The sequence below is a fragment of the Vespa mandarinia genome, chromosome 3, assembly GCF_050613455.1.
Source record: "Vespa mandarinia isolate Hongniang chromosome 3, ASM5061345v1, whole genome shotgun sequence".
In the NCBI taxonomy this organism is placed as follows: Eukaryota; Metazoa; Arthropoda; class Insecta; order Hymenoptera; family Vespidae; genus Vespa; species Vespa mandarinia.
This window is the reverse complement of record NC_140812.1, coordinates 9,340,001-9,352,500: the sequence shown is the minus strand read 5'-3', so window position 1 is coordinate 9,352,500 and position 12,500 is coordinate 9,340,001. Positions and strand designations below refer to the sequence as shown.

The window sequence follows — 12,500 nt, the reverse complement described above, 5'->3', positions numbered from 1 at the left end:
GCGAATTCTAACCTCTAATTCCGTCTTTCTTTCTCTCTCACTCACTCACTTTCTTTCTTTTTTTTTCTTTCTTTTTAACATAGCCGTGTAACATCAAATTCTTCATTTTTTTTCTTTTGTTTTGGAAGAAAATTATTATTATTATTATTATTATTATTATTATTATTATTATTATTATTTATTATTTATTATTATTATTATTTCTTTTTTGTTTTTCTGTTGCATCGCGTATCAATTTGCACGTATTGGCACTTTTGCAAATCGTAGAAACGAAAAAGCGAGATAACAGTGAGAAATTTGTGAACAAGCGAGAATTATTCGAAGTCTATTATTACTATGAAAATTTATGGCAGTTTTATGTGTAAAATGTACATATATACATACATACATAAATACATATATGCATGCATTCATACATATATCTATAAACATATATATGTATATAGTTATCGAATCTATATTTATAAAATTTTTTTTGAAATTTTAATAATCTCTACATTTGGCACTTTTTCCTTTTATCTTTGAAATTTTTTTAATATTAAATAGATGTTTTCGAAAAAAAATTTTTATATTTCGTAAAACGAGTCGATACGATTGTACTCCTATAACTACTTTAATATTCTTTTTTTTTTTTTTTATTATTACAAAGAAAAAAAGTAAGAGAATGAAATATTGAATAATATTAAAGAGATCAATTATATGTTAATTTATATATATATATATATATATATATATATATATATATATATATATTCGAATCGATTGCGAATGCTAAAGTTAAAAAAACATTTTTTTTTTTAAATATATATTTATGAACTATTGCACAAGTGTCCGTTGAATTTTCGATGTTCTTTTTTCTGTTTTTTTTTTGTTTCATTTTTTTTGTTTCATTTTTTTTGTTTCATTTTTTTTTATTTTTTTTTTTTTTTTTTTTATACTAATCCTCGCATTGTCACACAAGTTTCCCATGTTCATGTTCGTTTGACAACGATATATAATAATGATAATAATTTTCATACAATATTAATATATCGATAATAATAGTAATAATATATAATATATAATAATAACGATATATATATATATATGACGTATTACAATGTACAAGATTTGTGCGACGAAAGAAATCGACAGGAGAAAAAGCTTCGTGAGCGATCGTTCGTTTTCGTCGACGTTCGATAAAACATTCAAGGATATGTTTTCGATCCAACTTCGTTTATTTTCGTAAAAATCGAAAAGACAAATGAATTAAAAAAGAAAAATTAATATATATATATATATAGAAAGAGAAAATTAAGAGATAATAAAAATTTTTTAAATGAAAAGATAAAAAGTAAAAATAAAAAAAAAAAAAAAAAAAAAAAAAAAGAAAAAAAAGAAAAAAGATTTCAAAAGTTTTCACGCGTATAATTAACGAAGTGTCACGTTCATCTTTTCTCGTGTGATTTGACTTACTACGCACGCCTCTTTCTTCTCCAATAAATTTTTTAATTGTGCATTATCTTTTTTTCTTTCTTTTTGTTTTTCTTTCTTTAGCTTTGTTTTTGATTCGCGCATTGAAAAAACGACAAACGAATATTTCTTCGATCGATTTTCATCTCCCGTTTTTTTCCTCTCTTGTTCGAGAAGAAGAAGAAAAAACAAAAAAAGAAAAAAAAAAAAAGATTATGAAAAATTTTTTTGTTCACTTTTTCTTTCCTCCTTTCTCTTCACCTCTCTCTCTCTCTCTCTCTCTCTCTCCCTCTCTCTCTCTTCTTTCTTTCTAACTGTATTATTTCATTTAATTCGCTACTCGCACGACACAGTAACGACGACGTTATTTAATTCTGACTCATGCGACATACTTATCATTTCTGCAATGTTTTTTTCTTTTTTTGTATTTTTTTCTTTGTTTTCTTTTTTGTTTTTTTTTGGGGGGGGGAGGTATTGGGGGTGGAGTTGGTTGGAGTATTTTTTCTTGTTATACACGATCTCTTCTACGGGCTAAGTTTTTACTCGACTAATGCGTACGATATAATAACACGCTTTCGTTAGACGAAGAAAAAGAAAATGAAAATGAATAAGAAAAAGCAAAAAAGAAGAAGGAGAAAGGAAAGAAGAATAGAGAAAAATTTTGCACTTCTTTCCGTTTCTTTTCTTTTTTTTCCTTTTTTTTTCTTTCGTTAATTCCGCGAATTTCTTTTGTTTTTTTTTTTTTTTTACCGCTTCTGTTTCTCGTTTCGATTTCTTCTCGGGGGATGAGGGAGAGGGGTGGAGGGAGATAAAGTGCTCGGTTAAATTTTTTCTTTTTTTATAAATTTCTGATTATCGACGATTTGTATATGTGTTTCTCTCTCACTCACTCACTCACTCTCTCTCTCTCTCTCCCCCTCTCTCTTTCCCTTTTCCTCCATCTTGATTTTCTCATTCATTTTCTTTTTCTTTCTTTTTGTTTTTCAATCTTCGTTTCTTTCATCATCATCATTATCATGATTATCATCATTATCATTTTCTTCTTCTTCTTCTTTTTCTTCTTCTTCTTCTTCATCTTCTTCTTCTTCTTCTTCTTCTTCTTTCGTCTTCTCCATGCTCGTCGGGTGACGCAGGTCTTCGTACTTCACGCTTTACTGCACCGGCCCCGTTCGAGAAAAAATAAGTATAATACTCGGATAAGAGTGTACGATGATAGCGTGTACGCGTGCGTTTTTATTTTTATTATTATTGTAATTATTGTTTAATTTTTTTTTTTTTTTTTTTTTTTTTTACTTTTCTTTTCGTTACACATATATTATTATTTTTTTTGCTTTTGTTTTGTCTTGTCTTGCTTTGCTTTATTTTGCTTTCTTTTTTGCGGGATCGTGCAGGTCCCGCGCAGATCGTAGAAGCAAGTGTTGTGTGCGACTTGGTCATCAAATATCAGAGGGGAGTTTTTAAGGGGGGGATGCAGTCACGCGTTAATTCATTCCAAAAGAAACATCGAGAGAATACGTTGATACGGTATTGGTCGTCATCCTAGTGGTCCTATCGTCCTTTCCGATGACGACCCATTTTTTCTATTTTTTTTTTCTTTTTTTTTTTTTTTTTTTTTTTTTTTTATCTTCATAAACTATCTCTCTGACGTTAGATCGATCGAGACAAGAAATTAAAATGGACATCTGTACTCCTTTTTTTTTTCTAATTTTTTATTTGTCTTTTTTGGTATTTCCCAAATTTTCATTTTTTTTTTCCTTCCGTACAAAACGTAAAAATATTTACATATCATTTACTGATAATTATAATTATATTTATATTACTTTCATTATAATCGTATTCAAAGGAATTATTTGAAAAAAATTTTTTCAGAAAAAAAAAAAAAAAAAAAAAAAAAAAAAAGAAATATTTTTCATTTCCAATCTCGATCGATAACAACGTTAATTATAATGTCACACAAATCATGCTTGCTAATTATTTCATTGTTAGATATTACAAATATACTCTCTTTTTTTATATTATATATAAATGTAAAAAGAGACAACATCGTCATGAGCATCGTAAGAGATTGAAGAAAACGAAATAAGAAAGAAAGAGAGAAAAATAAAAATCAAATCAAATCAAATCAAATCAAATCAAATATGATATAATATATATAATATATAAAAATAAAAATAAAGGAAAAGGAAAACGCTAAGCTTATGAAAAAGTCCAATGCATCGTTTAACTCACACTACTACTATTTAAGCCAAAATAAATAAATAGATACAGAAAGAAAGAAGGAAAGAAAGAAGGAGAAAGAAAAGAAAAGAAAAGAAAAAAAAAAAAAAAAGAAATTTTTCAAGAGCGTGCATCCGTCTCTTTCGAGGATCTACGCGCCGTTGATCTCATACGAATCAAATCATAAAGTATTAAACCATTATGGGATGCGAAAAAAAAAATATACTGGCCAGTAATTCCTCGAATTGACGTTTATAAATATTCTTGTTAGGATTTTGTAACTCGATATAATATTATCTTTTACAAAAATAAAACTTAATATAAAAATGAATGAGAGAAGGAGAGAGAAACAGAGAAAGAAAGAGAGAAAGGAGAGAGAGAGAGAGAGAGAGAGAGAGAGAGAGAGAGAGAGAGAGAGAGAGAGAGAGAGAGAGAGAGAGAGAGAGACAGATATAAAGAGAATAAAAAATTGTATTTATCAATTTAATTATTTATTATATAAATATTAATAATTAATATTTTTATATATTAAATATATATTAATGTATTATTTATTATTTAAATAAATTTATACTCATGTGTATTTGATTTGTAATAATAAAAATGTGAAATGTTTTTCTTTTTATTTTTCGTTATTCCTCCCTCTCTCTCTCTCTCTCTCTCTCTTTCTTTCTGTCTCTTTCATTATCCTCTTAATAAATTTATAATAAAATAAATATTAGAAGAAGAAGAAGAAGAAAAAAAAAACAGAAAATACAATGGCACAATAAATTAGACTAACATATTTTTTTTATCATTCGCCGTACACGGTGATTATATTATTATCTCCGTTTTACAGTTATTAGTGCAAACAAATGCTATTTATCTACGTATAAAAAGGGAAAAAAATTAAAATGTCACATTGCATTGTAAATAAATAATTTGCGGGCCAAACAGTCAAAGTTTCTTTCGTTGCAATAAGTAAAAGAAAGAAAAAATGAAAGAATATAATCAAAAATAGATTCCAACGTAATGATCTTGTTACGTTAAAAATATAATAAATAGCTATGTCAACAACAAAAAATAAATAAATATACATAGATATCGAGAAAGAACGTGTTTACGATTGCAGGAATAAAATGGGAAACGTGCATTTGGAAAACACACGAGACTTGGATAATTAAGCGGATACAACAACATCGAAATTTCGAAACACACCATGCATATTACACCATAATCATTATCAATATTATTTTTATAATAATGACATTAATATATTATTTATTTCAATCGATCAATATAAGAATAATAATAATAGAACAATTTAAATTCGAAAAAATATTTACTGACGAAGATCAATTACGGCTGACTGAGCGAAGAATAAACAATAAAATAAAAAAAAAAAAAAAAAAAAAAAAAAAAAAAAAAAGAATATGTATACGTATATATAAATCTATCGGTCAGTAATCTTTGTTATATATTATAAAAAAAAGAAGAAAAAAAAAAAATATATATATATATGTATCTATAAAAAAAAAAAAAAGGAAAAATAAATTTGAAAATTTTCAAAACGTACTCACCACAAATCGATTGACTTTAATTTTTGGCGCACGAGGAGACTCATTGGTCTGTGATCCGAGTGATTCGAAACGAGCTCTAAGACTGCTCGCTGATTCTATGCTCGACTGATCGCCTGTACTCTGAGCTATTTCCATCTCGGCAATGTTGTGATTACTCGGTTTACCATCGGTCTCTTCCCAGTGTTCGAATTTCGCGCGCAATGTCTTGGCACGCGCAGCATTCTGTGCCTGCTTTAAGAATTCGTCCTCCACCTATAAGAAAGAAACAAACAAAAAAAAAAAAAAAAAAGTAGAAAAAGAATTAATAAATAAATAAATACATAGAAAAGAAATAAAATTTAATAATTCAAATTAAATTTTTTTTTTTTTTTTTTTTTTTTTTAAAGATTATCATTTATCAATTATTCTTCCATTCGCAATTGAAAATATACAATTATTTATCTTCCGTCGATAATAGCGTGCAACAATTATCAATTATCTTAGATTGATGTAAATATCATACGAAACGTATATTTAAAGTACAAGATTGTATTAAATGATAAAGAAGTTAAATTAATTTTTTTTTCTATTTGCCGATAGATGTCACTAATAAAAAAAAAAATCACTAATAAAAAGAAAAAAAGAAGAAAAAAAAAAAAAGAAATTATCGACTCGGTACAAACGATATTACCTACTTTCAGGCGCACGATACGGTGTTAGTTATCATCAAACGTTCCGGTAAACAATAATTAAATCGTACGAAGAATCACTTAACTTATATAGCAATTGATAAAAGAAAACACGATTACACTTCGTTTCTGAAAATAAACGACTTTCTTCGTGTAAGAAAGAAAAAAGGAAAGTAATGAAAAGGAAAAAAGAAAAATAACAACACAACAACAACAACAACAACAACAACAACAACAACAATAATAATAATAATAATAATAATAATAATAATAATAATAATAATAATAATAATAATAATAATAATAATAATGCAAAAAAAAAAATAAAACTAACCTTATCGGAGGCTCTGACGTAATTTGGATCTCTTTCCTCGGCACTCTCGTCGGCTTCAGACTCCTCACCTTCCTCCTCTTCATCCTCTTCGGAATCGGAGGCTGTTTGTTTCGCAAACTTGTCCTCCGGTGGTGGCGTGAAACGTTTCAAAGGTTTCGGGCCCTCTGGCAATTCCTCCTTGCACGCATTCTCCTCCATTTGCCGGAAAATAGAAAGCATTTTTCTTGCTGTGTCCGTGTGTACGACTTCGTCCACCCTATCGTCAGCCCTCACAACGTCAGGATCACGATATATTTCACGCTCCGGCGAATCCATCTGCTGATACGATTACGGAATATTGAAACATTTTCTTTCAAATTGTTTCTTAATTTTTAATTCTTTTTTATTTTTTTTTTTTTTTGTTTTTTTACCACTCATCAATAATGACGAGAGAGATTCAAATTATTATTATTTTTTTTTTTCTTATTCGACACAAGTAAATCATCGCAAAACAATCGTACGTTAGCTTATGAAACGTTTATTAAGCGAATATATTTATTAAGATTGAGGTTAGAAAGGAAGTAATGCATTTTACGTTCATTTCAAAATTCGTGCATGAGTTAAAGATGAATATTATTTTTTGATCTGTTCAATCTCAATTTTTTACAATTCAATGACTGTCTTTCTTCAAATTCATAACGGTTCTTATTAAATCTTTTTTTTTTCATATTTTCTTTTTTCTATCTCTACGTGAAAATAAATGAGGTTAGGAAAGAAAGATAATTATGAATTTTTGATAAATTCAAAATCGTTAAAAATTCATTAATCTCACTTTTCTAATAAATAATATTCGAGCTCTATGAAATTTTCTTTGAATTTTTTATACTCGAGAAAATATATAAATGTGGTTAAGAAAAAAGATAATAATATATTTTTTTCTTTTTCACAAATACAATATCTACGATTTTATTAACCTTGCTTTTTTCGAAGCTTTAATTTTGTCATGAAATAATATCGTGGTGAGCGTGATCATATCAATACAATGAAGAATTTCAAATAATATCATAAATAACAGATTTGTTAAATCTGTTTCTCTGTATGTATCCTTCCAGAAAAAAAAAAAAAAAAAAAATCAAATCCGGCCAAAAAGGTAAGTTAATAAATTGACGCCTGTTTCTAACCTATCCTTCCGCTTCTAACAAAATTCTGAGTGAAGTTATGAATAATAATGAATTCTAATCAACTTCCACGTTTTTAAAAGACGGATTTGTTAATTATACTTCTTTTTTCTTCTTTTTTTTTTTTTTTATGTATCCCCTGCCCTCCCCCTACAAAATGTAGAACAAAAAAAAAAAAGAAATTTCACTAACTTTATGCAAACGATTTTTGGCCAACTTTCTACCTATCGTCTACCTTTTTCTCGCGCAAAATTAAAATGTTTCAACGTAGAAAAAACTGGGCACATATATACCATACATACATATGTACGTACATACGCGTTAAAAAAGATTATATATTTATATATAAAAATAACTTTGTATTCATAAGACCGTTATTACTGATAAGACATGAAAGGATGAGCCAATAAAGCTAAAAGTATATTCGAACGAGCGTCTTTATCGAAACCGGATGATAATTTCGAAGGTAACACAGAAGAGAGAGAGAGAGAGAGAGAAAGAGAAAGAGAGAGAGAGAGAAAGAGAGAGAGAGAGAAAGAGTGACGTGTTCTCTCAGGTAAGCGGTGAACCAACACTCGAGAAACTTCAAAATATTCCTTTTCTTTCCTTTTTTATCATAGCGAGTAGAATTTCGAGGTTAGGACGTGACTCAGCGCGAAAGTGTCCTTTTTACAATCCCCCTAAAACCGAACCTGGCCCACCTTCGGTTAGAAAATTTATGCTGTCTTTGCGATACACTCTGTTTCGTCGATGTTCTACAAATTTTTTCATGTAAAAAAATTCCTTATTATTATTTATTTATTTATTATTATAATTATGATTATTATTGAAAATACGATCATTTGTTTTACGCGTAAAAAATTATCTTATGTATTCGAACTCGAGTAAATGTTGTTATTATTAAAAAAAAAAAATTAAAAAAAAAAATAGATTAGATTCGTTCCATTAGATTCGCGCGGTGTCCGTCATTTTTATTCCATTCTTTCTCCAAATATATTTGATGTATTGTAAATTAAGTTTTTGTAAACAAGAAAAAAAAAAGAAAACCATAAAAAAGACAATAAAAAACGAATATTATCAAATAAGAAAAATCATTAAGAAAATAAGAGGATACTAAAAATAAATGTTCGACCTTTCTTATAAGTATAAAAAGCAAAAAAAAAAATACGTAACACGAAATAAAAACTCGATTATAAAATGTTTTCCTAAATATGACTCACATACAAGTCGAGTGACTCAACGAAAAAGAAAGATAAAGAAAAAAAAAAAAAAACAAAAAAGGAGTAAAGGATCAAAATAAATATCAAAGAAAAAATATTTTCGAAAATTGAAAAGGAAAAAAGAAAAAAGGAAAGAAAGACAAATGATAAATATGAACAGAAAAGTTAAATTTGTGTATAAATAATCGAGCCTTTCATAAATATGAAACAAAATTTCTAATAACAATAACAATAATAGTAACAATAATGATAACAATAATAACAGCAATAATAATAATGATAACAAGAACAAAGATAGAAAGAAAGAAAAAAAAAAACAAGAAAAAACATGGAATAAGAAATTTTTCCATAAATTTGACTTGTAATTAGCTTTCGTTCGTTCATTATTGTCATCGTCACCATCATTATTATTATTATTATTATTATTATTATTATTATTATTATTTATTTATTTATTTTTTATTTTTTAATGAGTGTTAACCAAGACTTTCTTTTCTTTTTTCTTCCGTTTCTTCTTTTCTTTTCTTTTCTTTTTTTTTTTTTATTTTGTTTACTCATGTGCGAAAGCATATATCATGAAAGCTATATACGCCTACATATGTTTCTCTGCACAAGATATATATATATATATATATATATATATATATATATGTGTATAGAAAAAAGAGAGAGAGAGAGAGGGAAGGAGAGGAGAGAGAAAGAGAGAGGAAAATACTTTACGCTCGATGATTCGCAAAAGAATGCCTTTGAAATGTATCGTGTGCACGCAGAGAGATCGTTTTGTAAGAGAAAGAAAGAGGACGAACACTAACGTACGAACAAATCGCGATAAGTTCGATGTACGCACTCCCGGACTTCTCCATTATCGTCACTTATGTCAATTCCAACGTGTCGCGACGTTTTCGTTTACGTTGCCGTTTCGTTTCCAATTAACTCCGGCTGACGCTCGTCAGTTGGCTCGATTTAACTAACGTAAGACGATTTAAGACGGCTTCTGTCTGTTCGTTTGCTTTTTTTTTTCTTTCTTTCTTTCTTTTCATTTTTTCTTTCTTTTCATTTTTTTTTCTTCTCTTTTCTTTCTTCCTTTTCTCTTCTTTTTTTCCTTATCATCTTCTTATCATCATTACATATTTAAATTTAAAACAAGTCATTCGGAAAAACAAACTCGATCGAAATATATTTCGTGCAATAATAATAATAATGATGATGATAATAATAATGATAATAATAATAATAATAATAATAATAATGATAATTGAAATATAATTTCGGCGGTATTAAAATCGTGAACAATTGTTTTCTTTCCATTTTTTTTTTCTTTTTTTGGTTTTCTTGATAACCACGTTATCTATCAATTCTAAGAAACCCTATAAAAGATATATTTTTTTCTTTTTTTTTTCATAATAAACAAAATCTTTCGACTAATTTTCCAAAAAAAAAAAAAAACGATTGTTTTCGTATGAATAGGTAGAAATTTGGTATATTTTTTTCAACTGTCCGTCATAATTGGAGAATATTTAATTGGTTGGGGGTAAACGATCGCAATAGATACGGGAAAAAACAAAGAAAATAAATAAAAATGTAAAAGAAAAGTGGACGCATCGAGGCAATAATATTTGAAAGCTAATTATTGATTTTAAGTGGCCCACGATATTTCTTCTTCTTTTATTTTTCTTTCTTTCTGTTCTTTTTCGTTTCTTTTTTTTTTCTCTTTTTTTTTTATACAACAAAACGTAACTTTCCGAATAACCATTAACTTTCTAACTTGTTAATGATAATTAAGAACTCTTTTTTTTCCATTTGCCCGACGTAATAGAAATTTAATATATCCAACCAGAAACTATTCACTGCGTTCAAAAAAAAAAAATAAAAAAAAAAAAGAAAAAAAAAATGAAAATAAAAATAAAAAAAAAACACTTCATTCAATGCTGAAAAATTTTATACATTATTATTATTATTATTATTATTATTATTATTATTATTATTATTATCGTAACCATCATCATCATCATCATTATTGTTTTTACTATTATAAATATTTCATGTTTCCAATTACGAAAAAAAAAAGTATAATAGTTAAACTCGAATTATAATATCGCACATATATTATTCACGCTAGCTGATCTCGTAATATGTTTTTAAATGCTCTTTCTTTTTTCCTTTTTTTTCTTTTTTCTTTTTTTTTCTTTTTTTTTTATCAAATAACAAACATCGAAATGAATAGATCGATACGCGCCATAACTTTCACTAAATACTAAGTATGAAAAAAGAGAGAGAAAGAGAAAAAAAGAGAGAGAGAGAGAGAGAGAAAGAGAGAAAGAGAGAAAGAGAGAGAGATCACTGAGGTCTTTTCGCACGGAAGCTTCTCACGATTCATGTCGTTTTATAATAATCTCACCGTCATTCTAACACTCATTTAGACTCGTCTACGCTATTAACCACACAAAGAGACCAAAGGAATGCCACAATATGAAGAAAGACATAGAAAATGCGATCTTTATTGCTGTATGCATTTCAAGTATTTACGTTATATATATATATATATATAAATTTCAAGTGAATTTAAATTTAAATTTAAATTGAAATTCATTCGAAATTTGAATGTTAATGGATTAAAAAAGACAAAAAAAGAAGAAAAGAAAAGGAAAGATATTTTTATTCAATTTATATTTGTTGTTTAAATAAAAAAAATCTTTTCTTTTTTTTTATTATTATTTTCATTATTATTTTTATTATTGCCTTTTTTTTTTCTTTTTTGGAAGAAACATTTTTTCCTTTTATTTAACTTCCACCAAAACGAAGAAAGAGTGAGAGAGAGAGAGAGAGAGAGGGAAAGAGAGAACAAGGCTAATGAATATTTTTTTTTTATTGACACGATAAAAAAAAGTCTCATGTCTATCGTCTTAAAGAAAAGTATAATCTTTACTCGACGTAATACAAATACAAAACCAATCGAATCGAAGAAACAAATATTTAATTTTTATTTAATTTGTATCAAATTAAAAGAAGATAAAAATGGCGTGACCATCAAAGGAAAGAAAAGAAAAGAAAAGAAAAGAAAAAGGAAATAAAATAAAACAAAGAAAGAAAGAGAAGAATACGCAAAAGAAGAAAAGTGATAGAAAATATGATCGTCACTTCGTGCAAGAAGAAAAGTTACGAACGATCGAGATAACGAAATTTCGATTTTATACAATTTTCAACGAAACGAAAAAGATTGAAAGAATGAATGAGATAGACAGGGAGAAAGAGAGATGACGGGGGAGCGAACAAGAATAATCAATCTTATCTTGTCAATAAAATATCTTCGACGGAAAAATGTCAGGACTTTCATTTAATTTTCATCAAAATAATAAAGAGAGACAGAGAGAGAGAGAGAGAGAGAGAGAGAGAGAGAGAGAGAGAGAGAGAGAGAGAGAGAGAGAAAGAGAGAGAAAGAGAGAAAGAGAGAGAGAGAGAGAGAGAGAGAGAGAGAGAGAACAAAGATAATCAATTTTTTTTTCCATTAAATAAAATACCTTCTATGGGAACATTTAATCTTTCAGTATAAAAAAAGAAAAAATAAAAGAATGAATAAAAAAAATGAAATAAAAAAAAAAGGAAAAGAAAAGAAAAAAAGAAAAGGGGACAGAAAATACGATCGTTCGTTCAGATAAGAAGATCGACAGAAGTAACGATCGATCGATTGAGGTAACAAATGTTTTGCTACGTTTAATTTTTACTAAATAAAGAAAGACAGGAAAACACACGCGCGCGCACACACACACACACACACATACACACATAGAGAGAGAGAGAGAGAGATAAACAGAGATATAGAGCTCGAAAAAATATATGTAAAAAAGAGAAAGAGAGGAAGAGAGAGGAGAGAGAGAGAGAGAGAGAGAGAGAGA

The 12,500-nt window shown here is 27.6% G+C and overlaps 1 protein-coding gene across 19 annotated transcripts in view; it reads right to left on the bottom strand.

Annotated features, from left to right (window-relative positions):
* LOC118445071 (uncharacterized) overlaps window positions 1-12,500 on the bottom strand; it is a 117,343-nt gene that overhangs the window by 5,837 nt on the left and 99,006 nt on the right. For 16 of the 19 annotated variants that reach the window (XM_085655967.1, XM_035873996.2, XM_035874003.2 and 13 more), the window contains 2 exons: window positions 6,231-6,548; window positions 5,229-5,480 (listed from right to left, as the gene is read on the bottom strand). In XM_085655967.1, the coding sequence (XP_085512093.1) occupies window positions 5,229-5,480; window positions 6,231-6,548 (570 nt within the window). Of the gene's footprint in view, window positions 2,607-5,228; window positions 5,481-6,230; window positions 6,549-12,500 lie in introns of all 19 variants that reach the window. The other 3 variants (XM_035873997.2, XM_035874005.2, XM_035874008.2) reach the window with 2 other exon arrangements.